This window comes from Leuciscus leuciscus (genome assembly GCF_965113295.1).
Source record: "Leuciscus leuciscus genome assembly, chromosome: 15".
In the NCBI taxonomy this organism is placed as follows: domain Eukaryota; kingdom Metazoa; phylum Chordata; class Actinopteri; order Cypriniformes; family Leuciscidae; genus Leuciscus; species Leuciscus leuciscus.
The window spans coordinates 42,043,984-42,067,453 of record NC_138739.1 but is presented as its reverse complement, the minus strand read 5'-3'; the positions used below and the strand labels follow the sequence as shown (position 1 = coordinate 42,067,453).

Here is a 23,470-nt window from a genome sequence, read left to right as displayed (position 1 = left end):
GTAGTTTATTAGGCAATGTACCAGCTACGGCTTACAGCTAGAGGCAGTGCCTCGTCAATAATAATATGTTTTATTTATAAAGCGCCTTTCCGAAACTCAAGGTCGCTCTTCAAGAAGATAACAAAAACACAGCATCAAGCATTTAGTATGCATCACATAGTACATATACAAATATACAGTACCAAAACAGCAGAACACTAAACAGAGGAGGGTTGGAAATACTGTAAGAAAATATATGTTTTTAGTTGAGATTTGAATGAGGATATAGTAGAAATGTCACGTAAAGTTAGAGGAAGAGAATTCCGGAGTTTCGGAGCCACAGCACTGAAGGATTGAAAGACAAAAACGAGGTACAGTAAAGGCCAATTTATACTTCTGCGTCGAGTGTACGCCGTAGTGTACGTCGTAGGCTACGCACGTAGGCGACGCCGTCGTGAGCATTTATACTTCTGCAAATGTCTGTGTTGCTCTGCAGTTACACCGCCGAAACGCTAGTTGGCGCGGGTGGGTTTTAATGTTCCAGTGTGTTTACATTCCTAGCGGCTGTTTTGAGTTTAGGTTTCTACGAGCAATGGCGACTGAAGGAGTCATACAGATGGCTGTATTTCCGCACTTCTTCAAGCAATCTCTCGGTCACTTGGTCTATTTCCATGACTCTTCACTGATCTTCGGAATTTAAAAATGGCGAAATCTTGCGGTCCGCGTCGCCGCGACGCGTAGTTACATTTTTGAGGAGGTGCGCGTCAGGGTACGGCGAAGGGTACGACGTATGGTACACGTCAATGCGTATGCTACGCCGTACCTTCTACGCGCACCCGACGCAGAAGTATAAATTGGCCTTAAGTTTTAAGTCAGATGATGAGAAGAGGATAAGAGAGAGTGAGGAGGTGAATAATAGTGCAGAAGTTCAGATAAATAAATGGGAGCAAGTCCATGAAGATATTTAAAAGTTAACAAGATAATTTTTTGCTGAATGCGGACAGGAACAGGTAACTAAAGAAGATTATAGAGCAAAGGGGTAATGTGATCCGATTTCTTGATGTGATTGATGACTCTGGCAGCAGAATTATTAACATATTGTTGTCTAGGGATTGTTTTAGCAGGGAAGCAGTCCAAGAAGTGAGTTACAGTAGTCGAAGATGAGGTTATCAAAGCATGAATTCGTTTCAGTATCTTTAGTGCTGAGAGCAGGTCGCAGTCGGGCAATATTGCAAAGGTGGTAGAACACCGTCTTGGAAATAGAACTTATATGAGATTGAAATGTAAGCGACGAATCAAATATTACAGCCAGATTTCTAACAGTATGAGATGGAATTAATGTGGCCCATCAATAGATAAACTCAGTTCAGACTTTTTTTAAAAGGGATTGTGGTCCAAAAACAATAACCTTTTTGTCATCATTACATTTTAGGAAGTTGCTATGTAACCATATTTTATGTCCAGAGGAACAGCAGAGATGGAGCGAGCTGTGGCCAAGCAGAGATGGAACATAACAGTGATAGCTGAGACCTTGACTACGGATAATGTGACCAAGAGGTAACAAATAAATATTGAACAGAAGTGGTCCAAGAACAGAGCCTTGAGGGACACCTTGAGAGAGAGAACACACAGAAGATTTGAAATTATGGACAGTAATAAAAAAAATGTCTATCAGTAAGATATGATATAAACCAAGATAAAGCATTACCTACAGTGTCAAAAGCTGCTGTTAAGGCAAGCATTATGAGAACAGTAAGACAACCAGAATCAACAGATATTAGGAGGTCATTAGTAATTTTTACTAATGCCGTTTCAGTGCTGTGACCGAAAGCCAGATTGATAGGGATCAAGAAGATTGTCAGCATAGAGATGAGCTTGTAACTGCGAGGTAACTACTTTTTCAAGCAGCTTAAAAATGAAAGGAAGATTAGACATAGGTCTGAAATTATTCATAACAGAAGAATCTAGCCCTGGTTTCTTTAAAATAGGAGTGACCACAGCTGTTTTAATGATAGCGGGACAGACCGGAAGAAATAGAACAGTTGATCAACTGAGCAGTAGGAGATGAGATAACAGACAGGCAGCTTTTAAGAAGTGAGGTAGGTGCTGGATCTAACTGACAAGTAGATGAGCTAGTTTGAGCAATTACTACCAGAGGATGGGCAGAACTCAACGCTGCATCATAACGTTGAAGCAATGGGAAACGCCTTCAGCGTGTGGCGGGTTTGACCACACGTGAAATCACACCATTCCTATTGGCAGACAGCCAAATGCTGAGTTAACCGGGACAATTTTGTAGTAGCAGCAGTTGTAGGAGTACAACTTAAGCCGGCTTGGATGTGTCTGGTTTTGTCAAATCAAAACCAATCTTGTAACCATGGTTTTGTTCAGCTAGTCACTGGTACAGGCCCCAGGAAAGTCCCCCCATAGCAGTAAAGTAGATTTGTTTTTTTATTTAAAACATTACAGTATTATATATTTATTATATAATTAATATAGACAGATTAATTAGGCAAACACCAAAGTCGTGACATTCTGAAAATATTGAGCCCATGGAAATTCGCACAGAAGCACTCACAACTCACACTCATTAATCCAGTTTTCCACATACACATCCAGAGAACTGAGGCAGGCGTGGAAGCCTTTTCCTCTCTTTTTTCATCTTTAGTCAAGAGAATAAATTACCTCCAGGAATGTGGCTGGAATCCAGAGCAGATCCCTTTACATGTCAGACATGCTGCACCCTTTCCTGCTGGCAGTGGCCCCACCAACATCTGGGAAAAAAGAAGAAAGAGAGAGAGGTTAGAGGAAAAGGACAAAGTATTCACAGAATAACAGTTATTCACAGAGTAACAAATTACTTAACTCACTGCAGAGACATCTCATGAAACAGATTCATTAAAATGTAAATGATTCTGAGGTTAAGATTCATTTTCAATTTAATTTGTTTAAAAAATGGTGTAATTTCTGTTCCATTAGCCAGAACTAGGGCTTCAGCAATTAATCAATAATAATCAATAATGAAAATCGAAAACAAATGTCATTATCGATTAGTAGCGTCTGCCCAAAGTGCACGGAAAACGTCTCCAGTTACCTAGCGTAATCTCAGTTCCCTTAGAATCTGCCTCTTGACACTGCGTCAACGAAGATTTCGCTATGGGGGGGTTATCCCCTCAACCCCTCCTTGCTCGAATATACTGAAGCCTTATGAAATCTCGCGGGCGGGGATTCGCCCTCCAATGGCCCTTCAAGCGCGAAATAGAGGCGGGCTCCCCGCACTATAAGGCGGCACTGAACGCCATTGCTTCAGAGTCTTTGGACTGAAGCACAGTGCAGCTGACAGACTGAGCTATGTAACACGACAGCGTGCGCAGTGTCTCGTTCCCTCCTCTCAGGGAACCGAGGTTACGCTACCGGAGATGTTCCCTTTCGAGTCGGTCTCTCAACGCTGCATCATCAGAGATGTTGCTATGGGGATCTCATAAAAAAGGTACGTGATCCACGCTGCCCAAAACATGAGAATTCTTTAATTTAAGCTTCAAGCTAATGCATAAGCGTCATGTTTAACAAGGCTTGCCTGTCAGGTGCGTTGACAGATGTGTGTGCTCTTTAATGTGTGATGTGTTTCCTCAGCGCAATTTCATTTTATGGTTATATCCCTTATCTGTACTGTTTTAATCCAATTTATTCAACCCCCATTGCAAATCAGGCTTATTAGCAAAATGTACAGACTTTTAGCTATTTGCAATGAACAAATCAAACAAAAGTAATTGAAATAGCTCAACACAACAAATGTTTCAAGTCTTTTCCCCAAATTCAACTGTAAAAGCTACTTTTAAGGACTTCTGCAGTCTCAAAATTATTCAACCCCTTCATGGCAAGCATCTTTTGTACTTAGTAGAACATCCTTTTGCTGTTATGAGCTGCTGCAAACGAGATGTATAACCAGACCCCAGCTTCTGGCAGCGTTTCTGAGGTATCTTAGCCCATTCCTCATGAGCAATGGCCTCCAGTTCAGTAATATTCTTGGGTTTACGTTCTGCAGTTCCGCCTTCTTCAAATCCCACCAGAGATTTTCTAAGGGGTTCAAGTCAAGTGACTGTGATGGCCACTGTAGACTCTTCCAGGACATCTTCTGCAACCAAAACTTGGTGGAGTTTGAGGTATGCTAGGGATTGTTGTCCTGTTGGAAGGTCCAATGACGCCCAAGCTTCATCTTCCTCACTGACAGCATGACGTTTTGTCCTAGGATTTCCTGATACTTCAATAAAACCATCTTGCCTTCCACACGCTGCAGGTTTCCAGTGCCAGAGGATATAAATCAGCCGCAGAGCATCACCAAGACCCACCATGTTTAACTGTGGACAGAGTGTTCATTTCAGCATATGCTTCATTCTATGTCCTCCAGATCCATAGGGCCGAAAAGATCCAGTTTAGTTTCATCGCTCCACAGAACAGAATCCCCAAACTTCTGTGGCTCATTTATATGATTTTGAGCACTTTTCTTGTGCTTTTGGGTCAGCAGTGGTGTACGTCTTGGAGTTCTGGCATGCGTTTAGCACGTGCCTTACTGTGCAAGCTGAAACCTCAGTGCCTGTTGCCACCAAGTCTTGCTGCAGGTCTTTTGCAGTCATTCCAGGGTTTTTCTGAACTGGAGGATTAGATGACCATTCTTTTGACTTATTTGCCATATTTCTAACATGCAGTCAAACTCAACAAACCTAGCCAGTTCAGATATTTAATGAGTTCTAGCTCAAGCACACCTGGTGCAACTAATGAAGCCCTTGATTACCCTTGATACAACACCTGTTTTGCAGATTTGTGCTGTTGTGAGAGATTCTATTCAGGGGGTTGAATAATGTTGATACTGCAGAAGTCACTAAAAGTAGAATTTTAGGGAATTTGGGGAAACCACTTGAAATATTTGTTGTGTTGAGCTATTTCAATTACTTTTGTTTGTTATTTGTAACTATATTGTAAAAGCTGAAAGTCTGTACATTTTGCCAATAAACCAGATTTGCAATGGGGGTTGAATCATTTAAATTTCAACAACTGTAAGTGTTACAAATTCACGTGAGTATTTCCATTTTGCACAAAGGCTTGTCCTGACAGTCTACGTTAAACTTCAGACTTTACTGAATGACACCGGCACACGCATGCATGTCAAGACATGCAGACAGGATGCATTAGGGAGACAATTAATACTCCAGCGCAAAAATATAAATTCAGCTGAAATATCTGTTGTTGGTCGTTAAATTTAGGTTTAAAAGTCAACATGTAATTCAAGTATTTTATGAGAGTGGTAACTGTAAAGGGATTGAAAAAAAAATTTATGTAATTGAATTTTAAGTCATTTCTTACATTTACAGGATAAAGAATGTCCAGAGTGAATGTGTGTGTTCCTGCAAAACATTCCTCTTATCTGTTAACACTGAGTTTGTTTTTCTTTTTCTTTATTATCTTTGTTATTATCTTTATTTTTAATGTAGGGATTTAAACAGTCTTTTTGCTTTATAGCTCTTTTGCATATGACATTATAACATAAACTATATGTTTTCATAGCATTCAGTTGGCATGTTTGTTTGAAGGACAGCATTGGGAAGGATGTGGAATAGTTGTGTTTTGTCAATAAAGAAAAAAAGAAAAGAAAATTTAAATCCTTTTTTTAAAATCCGGTTAATCAATTTAACCAAATATATAATCAGCAAACTAATCGATTCTCAAAATAATCATTAGTTGTAGCCCTAGACAGAACAATGTTTTTAAGCAGGATTACTCAAAGCTTCCCCCATTTTCCATTAGTCAGCCAAACAAATGATCCTGCTTGGCTGGTTAGAACTGGTTAGAACCCAAATAAACTAAGCAAACCTAGTTACACTCACTCTTTCAGCATGTGTATTGAAATAGTAAAAGAAAAATGTAACAATGTCCAGTGGACATAAAACATGATATAAAAAAACATAAAACAAATAAAAATCATTTTAGAAATTTTGCACTTTTAATGTAGAAATTAAAACCTATGCAAAGCCACTGAAAACCAGTGACATATCAGAGAAAAAAGATACAAATAAAAACTTAACCCAACCTAACTGCATAAGTGTGCACTGTTTTATAATTGGGTTTGTGGTTGTGTTCAGAATGAACTATGGTCAAGCTCATCTAAAACAGTGCACACCTGTCTTCAGCTGAATTAACTCCAAATAACTTGTGAGATATGTCTGACAGCTTGTTGCTGCTACTACAAGAGCCACGGGCAACAAAGAGCTTGTGAAGCATAAACGTCACTGTTGAAAGGTGTCACTCAAAGGTGAAGGCTACGAAAAACTCAAAAGGCATTTGATGTACCAAAGAGAAAACTGGTCAGGGAGGCTGTCAACAGGCCACATGGTCAGCTGATTGCTTCAGGACAGATATCCCCCATATTCTCCATCTGTCTGGGCTATGGGGCCTGTGGGAAGACGAAAACCTTTCTGACAAAAAAAAAAACCTGGGTAAACTTAGCAGAAACATACTGTATATCCAGTCTTTCAAAACCATGTGCGGTCTGATGAGATATTTTGTCCAAAATTTGTGAAAGGTTTGTTTGGCTCATAAGCAGAAGACATTAAATGTGCAAAAGTTCTGATGTATACTTTTTTTATTCTTTACATGACACAAGCCAGCTGTTTTAACAGGGGTGCGTAGACTATTTTATCCACTGTATTCAGTGAGGCTAATGCTTGTCAACCATATGAAACAATTTTGTCACAATCATATCTCATTTCTCACACAACATTAAAGACTACTGATACAACATTATCGATTCATGTATTCAGCAAACTAGCTATCCAAAAAAAATAAATAAATGAACTAATCAAATAATAAGCGAAAAAAGACAATATACAAAACATATACTGTACATGCCTGATGGTGAAAATGAATAATGTGGGCACACTTCTGGGTGAATCTTATAAAACAGTTCAAGGACATGTCAAGAGCAAATTCTTACTAAAAATCTATATAAAAAATGCTTTATGCTGATTTAAATAAAACACTATTACACTGTTTTTTACTGTAATACAGTAAAATGGCATTTTTATAGTGATGGCATGAATAAAAGGGTTGAGCTCAGTTTGTCTATCGGCGAGAAACTATCAGCAGAAACTCTGATCAGGTGATGACAAACACCACATCCATTCACTTTAAATCACTCAACAATAGCTTGAAACACAATCCATAATAACAAGCTGTCCACCACAATTCTCACTCGATACAGAGGGCTTATCTTTCATCACAGAGCTTAATATGACAAAAATAACAGCACACAGAGATAAACAGACCACAACAAAGCATGCAACCATGGCGTTAAAGCCCTTTAAAACCTTTTGACCTTGTGACCATATCGTGTTTTTAAAAAAAAAATAGGACATTGGCGAGTACACATTCACTTTTTAATGAATTTTTTTTTGCTAACTTTAGTTAATGCATTATGTATCATTAATCTAGGTATAAATATCGCCACCTTGTAATTCTATCTGCATTCCGACTGGTTTTAAGATATTGAGCTTTAAAGGTTTTGCATTCCATTCGACTGTGTAGAAAGAACCTTTTTATTTTCTAAATAAAAAGTTCCAAAATGTACACAACTTAAAAAACAACATCACATAATGTAAAGAAGTGGTCACAGAATAAGTTCCAGTATATATAATTCCAGTAATATACTGTTTATTAAGGTTAACATTCATTAGTGTGTAAAGTTCCAGAGTACCTCCAGCGGGAGTTCTTCTCTATATCAGTGTCAGTGTTTCTGAACTCCCTGAAACGCCTCCATTGTAGTCTTGAGTTTCTTCCGGGAACAAACACGTCACTAAATTCCTCATTATAATAATAAACACTGCGGGCTCACTCTCGCTTGTATCCAAGATAAATCATCAATCATCTCTTGCTTGCATGTATTTAAAAAAAAAACGAAATACATCGTCATCAGCCAAAACGTGTACGCAAGTTGCTTTGCTTCCTGAACAAGTGTCCGTGTTGCTTTCACATTCACATGAATCGCTCCACAGTTCGAGTGCAACTGAACTCAGGACACCTCCTTCAGTCTCGGGTTGGCCAGCTCCGCATGAAGCTTTCACAACAGCGATGTTACATGTGAACCGTGCCCAAAGCCCCCTTAGAAATCCTAAGTCAAATGGTTTTTAATGTCCAAATAAAAGGAAAAAGTCGGGGAAAAAGAGGACGTACAGTCATCCGAATCAACCGAGGCTGCATTATACTATGATTCAATGATTCAAACTAGTCATGATTCAATGATCCTTAGCTTCACCAGAACTTGAACTTGGCCTTGAAAAGTGACCAAGTTGATGAAGTTCAAGTTCAAGTTCTGGTGAAGCTACAGATCATTGAATCATAACTGGTTTGTAGCTTGGTAAACTATTTCAAAATAGTTCAACTACAGTCAATAAAAGTAGAAAGTACACTAGCTTTTTTGCTTGTGTCATTTTCTCATGGCACATCAAACATAAACATGTCAGGTGTAGTTGTAGGACACCTACTGGAAGTGGTTGTGTTGTTATGAAGTGCAGGTCAAGCAGAAAGTCGGCCTGGACTCTGGATTTAGAGACTGGTGGAAATAGCGCATTGAATAAAGCAGAATAACATTTCTGATTTTGTTCATATTCTGGCCAATGGTGACAGTTTAAAAAAATGGGAAAATTTTGTTTTTCCCCCGGAGTTTGCATGCCTGTAACTTAAGAAGTATTACATATATCTTAATATCCTTTTAGATTTCTTTTATAATCTTCATTTTTAAAGCCCTATATGGAGATCCCAATGTGGCTCCATGCATGAATTGTTAAATTGTACACATTTTCAGTAGTCAAAACCCAAATGTAGGTCACTTTGCAAAACAACTACACTGAACCATACCCGAGTGCCAAAAATACACTGAAATGGTCAAGCGCATTGACTTGCTCTCAACACTGCATTCAAAACATCCTATATTTGAATCAGTTAAGGATAAAGTGTCAAATAAAGGTAAAAAATGACTGAAATGTTTTTATTTCAATAAAATGAATGTACTATATTTTAGTTCAATGTTTTTTGTTTAATATTTGTTTGTTTTTTAGGAGATTTTATGGTACTACATTTTATTTATGGAATAGTTATAATCCATTTATTCACTTTTTGAGCATAGACCTGAAAATTACAGTTCAAACTAAAACTGTGATATATCTTGAATGCTTCGTGGCACAGACTGAAGTTGGGTCTCTTTTTAAAGACAACACTTGACAGATTATTGCTGAAGTGAAAAAAAGGTGAAGTTAAAGTTTAAATTTTTATATGAAATATATATTTTCCAAAACATATTTTACTCAAACTGGGGGAAAATTCGTGAAATTCGTTCCCATTCATTTCCAATGCGTCCATTTTTTTTCAGCTCAATGTCCATGATTTTGTGTGTGTTCACATAGCAAGTGACAAAATCTTTACGAAATTTCTTAAAAAAACTAAAAAAACATAAAATGTTTTGGTCAAAAATGACTAAAGAGCACCAAAGTGTTTACATAATTACATAATTTACATAATACCTGAATCACTGTGAAATTTAAGGGCTTTTTACACTTGAAATAGTTAATCCTTGGTCATTCTAAACCTTGGGTAAATGGAATACTGGGATATCTTATTTCATTTTATTAACGATAAAGATGTAGTTTTAAAAATCATTTAAAATATAACAGAATAGCAGAGTCCACAGCACAACTATAACAATAACGGCACAGCGGAAAGATATTGTTGGACTCATATTCAGAACGACTTGACAGCCAATCAGAATCCAGCCCGCTTTAAAGAGCTCAAGCATTTAAAGCGACAGACACATAACGGCAGCGCGCTTATAATGAACAGAACGATATTTTGCACTAGTGTAGTTATCGTTATTATTTGCATTAACTTTCCGGAGCTTTATAGATCTACCTTTCTGAAATCCAAAAGAGAAATAAAGTTATTGTACCAGCTAAATTGCCATGTTTTCTTTATTATTAATAACAATCAAGACAATCAAAAATCAAAATATTTACATCATTGCTTTTATGTCAATAAACTTAAAGGCACATTTCTAGTTTCAACATATTTCTTTTTACTTCAGACATTCATCTTTAAAATCAAGTTACTTTAAAAAGTAACTAGCTGCATGAAATGTGGGGTTTTTTTTGTATGCATATTTCAGCAATTTACTCATGGAGCAACATTAGATCCCCATATCTAGGATTAGACCATATAGGGGCTTACAAATGAAGATGCCAAAAGAAAAGTTTGTTAGGAACCAGAATGTAAAAGGATATTGAGATACCTTTAATACTTCTTGAGTTACAGGCATGCAAATTTGTAAAAAAAATAAATAAAAAAAAAATAATAATATTTGCCATGCTCTATGCAATTGATTTGATGGAGGGAAATAAGATACATTTCAACATTAGTTGTTCTTCCGACATTCCTCTTCAAAATAAAAAAATAAAAAAATGAAAATATGTACACCTCCTTTTCCCATGTCTCCATTCACACTTTTGCTGCACTCCTACTTTAGCTCTGGTATTAAAAAGGATGATACAGTATATCCCACTCATTCATGTACCTAATGCATATTCATGTATTCATTCATGTATCCCAGCCAACACTGGCTAGTATTCAATACATTTTCAAAGAGTTTGTGAGTGTCCTGGACTACCTACAGATGCCAATTAACTCAAGAACTAAACATTTGTTCAGCGGCAAATAAAAATCTACAAAAGCATGTGTTATGATTATGAATATGATTAATCATTCCCAGTTGATGTCGGACCTCAGCTCCAGGGTTGCCAGCCGTCTCGTTTTTGCGCAAAATGAATACCAAAAACGGGACGTTTATAGACGTTCCTAATGCTAAACTTTGAGTAAATAAAATCTTATCGAAACTTCACACCCGGCGCATTATTGTTTTCGTATGGCTGTTACTGTACACGGGAATCAACACTCAAATCAAAAAGCCCCCACCCAGTGTATGAGGCCAAAACAAACATAATTACTGCGCAAACGCGTTTCATAAACACTTCATAAAGGTCAAAACAGAAAGCTCAAGTTTTAAATGTGGTGTTAGCAATTCAACGAATGTGAATTCATCAATGAAAATAAACACTATTTTGTGCAGTTAAAACCTCAACGCGCATTGACGAGTTGAGCTGAATTGTTTGAGAGTGAGTCAGATAACTTACCTTCTGATCCCTCGCGATCATATCCATTGTGCTAGAAAATAAGTCTTATTTATTTAAGCCTTAAGTTCTGTGGAGTAGAGCTGAGTTCAGTCCAGTTCTGTGGAGTAGAGCTGAGTTCAGTCAGTGTTTGGTGAGGTGTGTGTGTGTGTGTGTGTGTGTGTGTGTTTGACGAACTGAGAGCCTCTGTCTGACTGACTGGCCGCTTCCTCTGTGCAGGAATATGAGACATTACATCACCCGTGAATGTGAGATTAGACGAAACTAACTGAACTGAGTCTAAAACGGTACTCTGTGTCAACTTTTTGTTTACAGAGCTGATGTGATTAGAAGAAATGTGCTGATATATAACAGCACTCTGGCTCATGTGATGTACTTCTCCTTATAAACGTGTCGTTGCACAATAAAACCACGTTCATAAAATGACGTATCTCAGTACTCAACAAGAGTTCCTATAATGTCAAATGCAATAGATTAACTTGCCTCCTGGTCACTCGCGCACATGTCCGTTCAGTGTCAGGAAGATGGACTTCATCGCCAGGCGTTCTTCTGTCAGTGTGTGTGTGTGTGTGTTCAGATTTATTTCAGACGCTTTAAACTACTAGAAATGCCCGTGGTCTCTCGTGCAGGAATGATACATCACGATTAACAATCAAAATACTGAGATTTACTCCAAATACTGCATTTAATTGTAGAAGCAGCCAAAAAGGCAAATGCATCGACCTGAAAATAAGTTTCAGGGAATCTTTTTAAAAGAATGAGCAACTTTTTGTGAACTTTGATGTGCACATACATGCTCGATGTTATTCTTTTCAACTGTATTATTACTGTATAATACTGGTGTCCTATTTCCTTAGATCCTTTTCCTATTCAGCAACAAAACTGGAACAGTCTTCCTAACATCATAAGAAGGATGGCATCTACGCTAATATTAGTCTCTCTGTTTATCCCGAGGTTTACCGCAGTCCGCCGGATCCAGGCCGGATCCAGATCTGATGAAGGACCTGCGCCTGAACACGACGACAGCGCAGTCCTGAAGTGTCAACTAGTCTCTCTCCCATGTGAAGGCCTCCCTCCCTTTACCTCTGTACAGACAAAGCGGCCCCTAAGTTCATAACTAATGATCTTTGCAACGGAAGTGAATCAATCAAAACTAACTTTATCTGGACAATAACTTTATTCTAGAGCTGCTATAAAGCCAAAACAATCTCTGTTACTTTAATTTCCTATTATCAATGTAAAGCTGCTTTGAAACAGTCCATATTGTTAAAAGAGCTATATAAATGAAGGTGACTTGACTAGACATTTTTTTGGTATTTCACAATTGAATTTAATAGTAAATAATTCTTATAATAGTTTCAACTGAACGCTTTAATGTTTTCAACCTGATTTTTAATTCCCTTCATGTTGCTAGGACATTCAAGACATCTCCATATGGTTTATCTATAGTTCATGCGCATGAATCACTGCCGTCTTATTTCCGTTTACATTCCCGAAAGCTGCAGCAAAAAGGGTTTAAACTGCTTTCAAAGTAAAAACAACTCAAAAGAAAACGGCAAAAAGATGTTTCATGGGTTTATATATTTGTTTTTTTGATAGAAAAGACATCAAAAATCTTAATCAGTGTACAGAGATATGACTTCACGAGTCTGTTTCATCTTTGTTCATCTGCACAGGAAGTATCCATCACATTTCTGCATGACCTTGAGTGATGAATAAAATGTGATTTGCATAATTTAGTGCATACTACAGGTGTGAAAGTCTTCACAGTAATCAGCCAATGCGTTATCTGATACACAAACATACTTGTCATTCTTTCTACAGGCACAGAGTTTTATCCAGAAAGCAATACATGGCTCCCTTTATAAAAAAAACTAAACAAGAACAAAAAACAATGAAAATGATTACTAGACAGCCCAATGGCATCTCAAAATCAACAAGATGAACCAAAGGAAGGGGAGTCCTGGTCTTATTGTCAGTGACACAGAACACAATGCAGAGGGAGATAACAGCAGCACTTCACGGGTCATTAATGTGTGATGCAGCCTTTAGTTGGAGAACATCTACTATGGATGAGATTTACCTGCAGAAACAGCACACTTCAGATATCCAGATACAATCAACACCTTTCCCATCATGCTCCTTCTCAGCCTGAACCTTTCACACACACACACACACACACTCGGGCACTTCGTGAGGGGTGTGAAAGGTGTTTCACATGATGATTCGCGGTTCAGGAACAGAGTCTGTGATGGATTTATGAGGCAGAACATTGGCACCGTTGATGTAGAGTTCATCGTTCACGATCACATCCTCGCCCAGAACTGTGACGTTCTCCATCCGCACCTGACCAACACAAGTACAGAACCAAACCTCATCATACAAATCACACACAAAATCTACTTACTGTACAACAGATTATGGAAAACAAGAGTAGGGTTCAAAACATCTCGGTAATAACCACCCATTCCCATGTTTGTGTTATAATACATTTATTTGATCCTTAAAAGGATTGCTTATAGACTATAGTCTATACTTGTTTCCCTAATTTCCTCCCCCCCCATTACATCATTCACAATGTTTTATGAGATGAGTAGTGATTATTGGCCAGAGGAGAACTGAGCGACTGATCCTGGTTTCCATTATTCGAGGTATAATGGATGGCAATTGATGGCACAACCAAACTGAATAAATGACTGTTTCCTATTGTCTTTTTAGAGCTGCTTTACAGAATAATGCAATTCTCTTTGCATCCCTGAATCATTATTTTCCTGTTATCACTGTAAAGCTGCTTTGAAATGATCTGCATTGTATAAAGTATAGAAATTAAGCTGACTTGAATTGTTTTTTTCTTTTGTGCTTTGAATTAAAGTCTTTAATATTGTTATTCATCTTGGAGTTTGCTTGGTTCTTGACTTAAAATTCTTTATAGAAGGATTACTTTGAAATTGCTATGGAGAAAATCAATTGGCAAAATACTTCTAAAACCAGTTGTTGGCTCTCTTGCTGAAAGAGTGAACTCACCCACTGTCCCACCGATGAGCTCCAGCCCACTATGCTGGACTCCAGCCAGGAGTGTGAGCGTATGTGCGCCCCCTTCAGAACCGTACAGCGCTTCACTCGCACCCCGTCCTCCAGAACCACCCCAGCGCCAATCGTCACGTTAGGCCCGATGGTGCAGTTGTCCCCGATCACAGCCGTTGGGTCCTGGGTGGAGGTATGTTTAGTACATGCACCATATTCTGCTTCTGCGTCCAGTGCTGCTCCTCCTGCCTGGAAGAGCTTCATGAGCTGTTCAGGTGTGTGTAACTGAGCTGAACTCTGCAGGACAGTGGCCCTCCAGGAGCAGGACTGGACACCCCTGCCTAGCAATATACTTAACAGAATAGTTCACTTCAAAATGAAAATTCTTCGTTTATTACGGCTTTAAACATCCATTTTTTTTAAGTGAGCAAAAATCTGAGCAACTGAAGGCCGTGACAACTGTCCCTAAACTGTCCTCTTTCTTTACTCATGTTGTTAGTTCATTGGACATATAGTGTGTAGTTATGGATCTCCACTGTGACATTATTTCCTGAAAACTCAGACTGAATTGTTTACCAGAATAGATGTCCTCAGTCCTTCATTTAATCCATACTAACAAAAAGATTCAAGAAGTTTTTTTTTAAAAGAGCTTATATTTTTTTCAATATTTTGTGTGAGCATCCCATAACCTTTCCATTCTTTTTAAAGTCTCACAAGCCTAATACTGTTATGTTTAATAATACTGTAATTATACTGCTATTGAGTTTATTCTTGATTTAATGTTAAAAACATAATTTTGACAAACAGTTAAGTAGATTGATGTCTTTCCTCATTAAAGGTCTGTTTGGTGAGAATATTTGCCAGGGTGTGTTATGAATATGGATGTCAAGTGAACTGACTTGCTTTAAATGGAAACTATAAAATATTACAAGTGTGTAAAGTGAGATTATTTTGTGCTACAACTACCTTGTGGACACAGACTACATAATTAATATGAACATGAGAGACTGAAGGAGCAGTAAACTCCAGTTAATGCATGTGTCAGTGATATGTCGCACCACGAGGACGTTCCCGAGGAAGCCTGGCCCCGTGCGCAGCCTCTCGGGCGCCTGCTGCCGGACCGACTGCAGGAACATGCACATGCCCGTCAGGAAGTCTTTGGGCTGGCCGATGTCCATCCAGAAACCTGGAACATAGACGGTTAGCTTAGTTAGCAACAAAACCGTTCTGGCGCCACCTTGGCTCTCCAATTCTTCTCCTGTTTTTGTTTGTTTGTTTGTTCTGTGTTTAGTCATTCTTTTCCGATCAGTTCTTCCAAAGACAAACTATTGAACATTAGGCAACATTATTTTTAGAGACAATATTTTTTCTGGTTTTTGATTATTCCGACATTTTGTTGGACATTCTAGTCGGTGGTGCTGAGGTGCAAATCATATCAACCAGATGAACTGGATAATATTCTGAATGTTCTGATCCAATCTGACCTTTGACCTGTAATGCTCCTGAATCATAATCATACAGTGTTTGCTCGTTGGCCAGAGGAGAACTGAGCGACTGAGTCTGGGTTCTCCCAAGGTTTATTTCTCCATTCTGTCACTGATGGAGTTTGGGTTCCTGCCACTGTTGCCTTGGCTTTTGGCTTGCTTAGTTGGGGACATTTAATATTCAACAATATTATTGATCTGCTGCATTGACACCATTATATGAGAACTGAACTGAGCTGGACGATGACATCACGGTTTTCTCCAGAGTAGCTATATATATATATATATATATATATATATATATATATAAATGAACTAAATGAATAACTTTTATAAAACAGAAATGAACCATCACTGAACTTACTTAAGCTGGACTGTGACGCTATTTTCTTCTAGAAACAAACTTTGTTGCATTATTCTCCTGTTATCTCTGTAAAGCTGCTTTGATACAATCTGTATTGTAAAAAGCGCTGTATAAATAAAGATGACTTGACTTGACTTGACTGTTTAAATGCGCAGTCAGATGCAAACGGGGAAAGCGTGGCGTTCTGGTTAAGCTCTGTGAACGCGGCTTCCGAACTGTGTTCTCAAGTATCCATCTAGCGAATCTCTGATGACAAAACGGATGAACGTCTTCTCCTCACCTGCACAAATAAGACTTTTGTGTTTCACTGAAACCTGTCTGAGTGAAGCCAGTGCAGACAATGTGCTTCATCTACATGGCTCCAGCTGTCCAGAGCCGATCGCATCGCGGAGTTCACGGGCAAAACCAGAGGCGGTCGGCGCTGGATTGTGTTTTAACATAAGTGAAAGCTGGTGTACAGAAGATGTGCTCTCCTAATTTGGAGGAGCTCTTCTTAAACTGTACAGGCCCATTCACACCTACAATAACTATAAAGATAACTATAATCACATCGTTGTTTATTTTTGTCTGTAGCTTTAAATGCACAAGCTCATTATAGCAGGATGGATTCTGATTGGCTGTCAATGCTTTTATCGATCATCAGATGGATAAAATCATTCTGAGAGTGATTACATCGTTATAGCGGTGGTGTGAACTCTGCTATTCTTTAATATTGAGAATGATTTTTATAACTAGATCTTTATCATTATCTTTATAGTTATCGTCCTTGGTGTGAACGGGCCTTAAGACTTTCTCCTCGCTGCAGGAGTTTTCCTCATTCATTCTCATGCGTGTATGAGAACTACATGTCCCAGGGGCAGTAATATGCTGGACCACTGTTACACCACTGGACAGGATGACAGGACCAGCGGCAGGTGTATGAATGAACACATAAATAAAGGACCTGACGAATGGAAGCAATATGGTGTTAAACGAAATATATTTAATATTTTTGGATCAAAATATACAAAAACTAGAACATATATTTACTTACAATATTCCAAATGTTTCCAACATTTAAATCCAGAGAAATCAGCAATTTTAACCCGTATAAGTGCCCGTGTCATTTAGTCATCTGCCTATGATGTGATATCCACTTTACTTCCATAAAAACCATGAAAACACCAAAGACTATTTAATATATTATGTGTTTGATTAGACAGGTGAGCAACTGTTTGGATACCTTTATTGACAGAAAACTAATCAGCTCTACAAAGTTAGTCTTATTGTTTGAATCTCGTTTTAATTCGTCAAATAAAGTGACCTCTATAAGTAGTTGCGACTATTTCATTAGAATAAAATAAAATAATGTGAATTAAACAGATCGAACATAAGTGTAACAAAGTTCAAGTTCAGGGAAGAAGGTGGACGTTAAACGTAACTTTAATCATAAAATATGCATAAACAACAAAACGACAGGACTGGGACTGTGGCGTAAGCATAATAAAATCAGCAACGTAAAATATCCCAGACTCTCCGCCCGCCCTGCTTCATACCACAGTAATGTTCATAAAACTTTAATACATAAGCTCATCCATGAACATGATTCCTGCCCGAGTCCCGTCAGATTGCTTTCCATCAGCTGCAAAACTAGCAGCACTTACTGTGCCTTTAAATGTATCATTATATATGCTTTATGAATGTCTCTAATAAAGCGTGTGTCAGGCGTGTGTGTGTGTGATCCTTTACCTTGCAGCTCCATGGCGTACAGTTGTCCCTCCTCTGCCATGACTGGAAATATCTCCTTCTCAATGGACGTGGGTCGCAACTGAAGTACAAAATACAGGAAAATGTTGGAAACTTCAGCAATAAATTAAAACAAGTTTTTATTGAAGTATGCAGAAAATCATCCTATTCCCTGAAATCACTGCAGAAAATGCTTTTCTTACTGAGTATTTATGTCTGGTTTCCAGTCCAAATATCAAAAAACTCTTAAATCAAGATGCATTCACTAGATAATTAAAATTAGATAAGATATTATGTCTTGTTCTCCGGGGGAATGAATCAAAATTAAGTGAGCTTGCTTAAAACAAGCAAAATAATCTGTCCATGGGGTAAGAAAAATAATCTTAATCCAAACAGAAACACTGTCTGAGCTACACTGATGTATGCTAGATGAACTGGAGAAGTGTGAAATGTTCACGATTTCTCATTGGTCAACAATGGCTTATGCAGTCAAACGTCTTTACAGGAATAGAGGAAAATAACAGGACTGGCAACTTTGGTACCCAGGCTAAAGCTAAGTAAATCAGTCAGCCCTATTCAAGGTTTTGAGGATCAGCAATTCATTTTTAATTTAATCTCAAAACTATGAATTACCCAAATACTTAATATTTCTGGAATATATATTTAATCCAAATATTTAATCTGTACTAGATGCACTTTTAGAGCCTTTTTCCTATATGTCAAGACTGCAAGCTGGTTAGCTATCTAGCTAGGTACCTAATTACATTTACAAAAATATAATTTCTTGCAAAAAATTTGACCTCGACAACATTTTTGATTAAAAAACTTTGGTCTACATTATTGCGCTTGTGTCCTGCAATGGACTGGCCATCCATTCAGGGTGTTTCCCTGCCAGTAGTTCACTGGGAAAAGCTCCAGCATCCCGCCTACAGATCCCACGGAGGACAAGCGCTTTGAGAATGGATGGATGGATTTACAGAATAAAGAATAAAGAAAGTTATGTGCTGGGGACAGCACTTCTCCTTCACATCAAACTGCACAAGTGCTTGCTCACCGCACACAGCAACAGACCCACATTAAAAGCTAGTGTGTTAATGCCGTGTTCCTTTAGCTCAAACAGCAGAACATGGGGCTAGCGATGGTTATGGGTTCATTTCCCAGGGAATGCATGAACTAATAAAAACAGTTACCTTTAATGCGGTGTGTGTCGTTTTTGGATAAATGATTCTTCCAAACACATTAATGTAAATACTGTAAATCAGATTAGCTCTTCATTGTTGGAGAGAGCCGAGGATTACATCTGAACTCCTAGCTTTGTTTAACGCACCTTTAAATCACTACATTTAATAGCTTACTACAATGTTCAACTAGTTATGAATTGTGATTGTCCTGCTATTAAACCCTGAAATTATAGAGCACATCACACAAAACATGTCATATTTCACCCTAATATTTTAAAATACATGTATTGACAAACAATCTTGTTGATATTGTCAATAATTACATGATATTGTCGCAACAATGCGAAATAATGTAGTTTACAGTACTAAAAATATGCTTCATTTACTTTAAGCAGTATGCACATATACTGATCTCAGTTTTTACTAATAAAAACGAAATGTTTTTGAAAAGCCCATTTAAACTGATGATGGTGCAGTGAGTCGGTCCTGACCTGGATCCTCCTCAGCATGGCAGGGCTGAAGATGTACATCCCAGCGTTGATCTTGTTGGAGACAAACACTTGTGGTTTCTCAACGAAGCGATGTATTCGCCCAGAGTCCCCTTCATAAACAACCACGCCATACTTAGACGGTTCCTCCACTTTCGTCACCTGAAACATCAGCCAGATGTTAATGTGGGTGAGTGACAGAGAGTCAGGTGAGAAATGTCCTTTATACTCCTTTACAAATGTAAGATGTATGAGGAAAGAATTCAGAGAGATAGAAATCTACAGCACGTTAGGATCTAAAAATGTAGTTGTTCATTGAAAGAATCTCTGAAACTTCTCGTACAGGTTTAAGTCATATTCAAATCTCTGACAGTGAGACCATGGGCCCTATTTTAAGGATCTAAGCACAAGGTCTAAAGTGCACAGTGTCTGAATCCACTTTTGCTAGTTTAACGACGGGAAAAATGGTCGGCGCTCCCGGCGTATGGTCTAAAAGTGTTGTCCCTATTCTCTTAATGAGTAATGGGTGTGTTTTGGGCGTGACGTGGAATAAACCAATCTCCCATTCCCTTTAAAAGCCAGTTGCGCTTGCGCCACGGCGGATTCGCTATTTACATGACAGAATTTGCAAGCGGAAAGACTGAACGCTTCTCCAGAGCGCAAATGGATCTGCTCGTGCGTGTGGTTAAAGCTGTGTGTGTGTGTGTGTGAGGTTAAAGAGCAAGCAGACCATCTACGGGACAAGCCGGATCTTATGTACACAATATTCATCCGTTATATTACATTGTGGTCCTTTCATTTTTTATATTTTGCATGTTTATGTGCTGCTGCGCATCCCTGTGTGTGTAATAAGCGGAGTGTGTGTGTTATAAGGAGAGAGTGTGTGTAATAAGCAGTGTGTGTGTGTATAAGCAGAGTGTGTGTGTAATAAGCAGTGTGTGTGTGTGTGTAATAAGCAGAGTGTGTGTGTAATAAGCAGTGAGTGTGTGTGTAATAAGCAGAGTGTAAGTGCGTTGTGGAGCCGCCTATAGGCTCATATTGAACAGCGTGTTCAAATAAGAAAAAGAAATACTGCGCCATTAACTTTAGAGCAGGTTTCAGTTGGTCAATGGCTCAGTCTATATCAGTTCCTCATAATAGCAACGGTCCAGCAATGCGCCTGAACACACTCATTTTCAGACCAGCAGCCCATGGGCAAACAGATGGGCGCAAATGCATTTTCTATTTAAACGTGGCGCAGGACGTTAAAATGTAAACTGCGTCGGGCTGAAACTAGCAGAAAACACGTTGCGCCGGGTGTGTGATAGGGCCCCATGTTTTACACAACATTTGAGATTTGCACATGAAATCGATTCCTTACAACAATCGTGCCCTCTCTGCCACGCTGTTGGTGGAACTTCAGCATGTCCTCGAAGGGGAAATCACAGATGACGTCGCTGTTGAGAACGAAGAAAGGTTCCTCGCTGTCGGTCAGCAGCTCTCGAGCCAAAGCCAGAGGACCAGCTGAAAGCACAGACACAGATTCACAGGGTCACGTCGGCTGAGGACGGCGCCGTACAGCGATGAGAAGATAAGTGCCTACCAGTGCCTAGAGGTTCCTTTTCATGTGAAAGCGAGATTTTTATTCCAAGCTGTCAAAATCACAAATGAGATTGTGTTACTTTGATATTCTCCACATGTGACCGACTATCATAAACACGAATGTTCATCAAATACCCTTTGCTCCTGAGCTCTCATCTCTCGCTCCAATAGATCAGACATGTAGCTCACAGCCAGAATGACATGACGGACTCCAGCCTGAACACAAACACATCAGCAATCAACATCATATGAATGTAACGCTTCAGAGAAGGCTCAATGCGCCTGTATGGAGGAGTGTGTCGGATGTACCTTGACTAGCGCCTCCACCTGATGGAGCAGGATGGGTTTGTTGCAGAACTCCACCAGTGGTTTGGGCACGGTGAGCGTGAGCGGGCGTAACCTTGTGCCGTAGCCGCCGACGAGAATCAGGGCTTTCATTATGGGTCAGCAGAACAGCGATCAGTCCAAGCAGACAGGAGCAATCATGTGGGAACAATACCTGAGAAACACAGACACAAACATCAGGAACTATCAGCTCTAACAGGTCCTCATTATATCAATATTTATAAAGGCTCCCGGACACTAGTGTACACTGAAAGTATTTGACACCTGTATGAACACCACACAACACACCCACGTGACGCAGCACACCTGTAATACCTGAATATCATCTATCTTACACTACAAAGAGCTTGCCAACCAGTCAAGCCTGGACACACCAAGTCATTCTTTTATTATTAACATTTCCACAGTTTTTAATAATAGTAAAGTCTGCTTTTTAACAGTACTGAAGGAGTTCCCATGTATGCTGGACACTTTTGTGCTGTTTATGTGCTTAGCCACCGCAACTCATTCATTTCCATGTTGATGATAATATTTGTCTGAAAAACGAATTTCTAAGCATTTAATATTTCCCTATTTAAAAAATGATGACATATAAATAATACAATTTAACAAATGATTAATACTACTACTACTATTATTATTATTACTACACAGTTAAACTGTACAGCTCATGTTTCATTAGACTGAATGATAAACTCACCCAAATAAACGATTCACCTTGCTGCTCTTACTTGACGATTACGCTCAGTACATCAACAAAACATGTATTTTAAACTCACTTCCACAAATAAACTCTATTAATCTGTAAGGGTGCGTCTATCTGACAGGTTTACGGCTCTATAATATTCTGTGATGAAGTGAGTTGAGTTCCGTACAGTCAGTGATGACGAGGCAGCGTGAGGGCGGGGCCAGAGCTGGAACTGCGGCGTGACGTCACGGGTCAATGGGCCGTACCAGTTACTGCGAGGGAATCTCTGGACGTTTTCCGTTTAGTACGGTAGATTTTACGACGTACCAACATCATTTAAATGATTGAAGAGTATTTCAAATTCATTTATTTTATGACAGAATACGTTATAAAGGTCATTATAATCAAAAATAATGGATTAACAGCTTAAATTGGCTATAGTATCCCCCATTGAAATGACACACACATGGACCAATCATTTCATAACAACGTGGCGCACAAGTGAATAAGAGACAGAAGAAAAATAATAACATTTATATAAAATCTGTTTGGGATATATATATATATATATATATATATATATATATATATATATATATATATATATATATATATATATATATATATATATATATATATAAATTACACGGTCCATGTTTTAAATTCTGTAAAGATTTCAAGACTTTTGTGAGTTGGGCACAGTGATGCCCTAATTTAATCATGTATTCAAATATAATCATAGTAATTTTAATTATATATGACGGCGTATTTTTTTAATCACTGAAAACGTTTTCTTTTGGTCGATGTTGCATCTACGCCACTAGGTGTCATTGCAACACAGACACAATACTAAAATAAATAATCTAAACCAGAGAAATTGTTAAATATTATATATTGCACCATTAGGTATTTGTTTTTATGCGTGTCTTTATGTTTAATTTGGCATGTGATGTTTCAGTGGGCAACCTACAAAATTGAAATTATGACACACAACACAAGTCAAAATTCTGACATACAGAAATTATGGCATTAAAAAGTCATAATTATGACATTAAAAGTAGAAATTTTGACATGTTAAATTATAATTTTGACATATTAAGTCGAACTTGGCATTTATAGTCGAAATTATGAGATCTGAAATAATTTTTTAAAAAGTGTTCCAAAGTATGTTATGATCTATGGCCGACTGCAAATATGCCAATCGTCCAAAACAACATAAAATGGTTTCTTGTTTTCTAGCTCATGATGTCCCTGATCAGAGTCAGAGATCAGCAGCTGTCCTGTTTCTGCAGACTCTTCATCCGTCACTGGACACAACACTGCGGTGGAAATGTACCAAAAGATGGCGTATCTTGGTAGAGGATTTTGAACCCACAGAAACTAAAG

The 23,470-nt window shown here is 38.4% G+C and overlaps 2 protein-coding genes across 3 annotated transcripts in view; both read right to left on the bottom strand.

Annotated features, from left to right (window-relative positions):
• Positions 1-11,887, bottom strand: part of lmcd1 (LIM and cysteine-rich domains 1) — a 64,322-nt gene extending 52,435 nt beyond the window's left edge. Inside the window, exons 1-3 of one of the 2 annotated variants that reach the window (XM_082139760.1) lie at positions 11,688-11,887; positions 11,208-11,304; positions 2,665-2,753 (exon numbers count right to left, since the gene is read on the bottom strand). In XM_082139760.1, coding sequence (XP_081995886.1) covers positions 2,665-2,753; positions 11,208-11,234 — 116 coding nt within the window. In that variant the 5' untranslated portion in view covers positions 11,235-11,304; positions 11,688-11,887. The remainder of the gene's footprint in view (positions 1-2,664; positions 2,754-11,207; positions 11,305-11,687) is intronic. The other variant, XM_082139761.1, reaches the window with a different exon arrangement.
• Positions 11,888-12,766: 879 nt separating this feature from the next.
• gmppb (GDP-mannose pyrophosphorylase B) lies at positions 12,767-22,286 on the bottom strand. The gene is made up of 10 exons (XM_082139759.1): positions 22,097-22,286; positions 21,361-21,550; positions 21,187-21,267; positions 21,053-21,101; positions 20,831-20,973; positions 19,474-19,632; positions 17,805-17,883; positions 15,287-15,414; positions 14,229-14,411; positions 12,767-13,550 (listed from the first exon to the last, which is right to left on the bottom strand). The coding sequence occupies exons 2-10, from the start codon at positions 21,487-21,489 to the stop codon at positions 13,419-13,421; spliced, it is 1,083 nt and encodes a 360-aa protein (XP_081995885.1). The 5' UTR covers positions 21,490-21,550; positions 22,097-22,286; the 3' UTR covers positions 12,767-13,418.
• Positions 22,287-23,470: the final 1,184 nt, after the last annotated feature.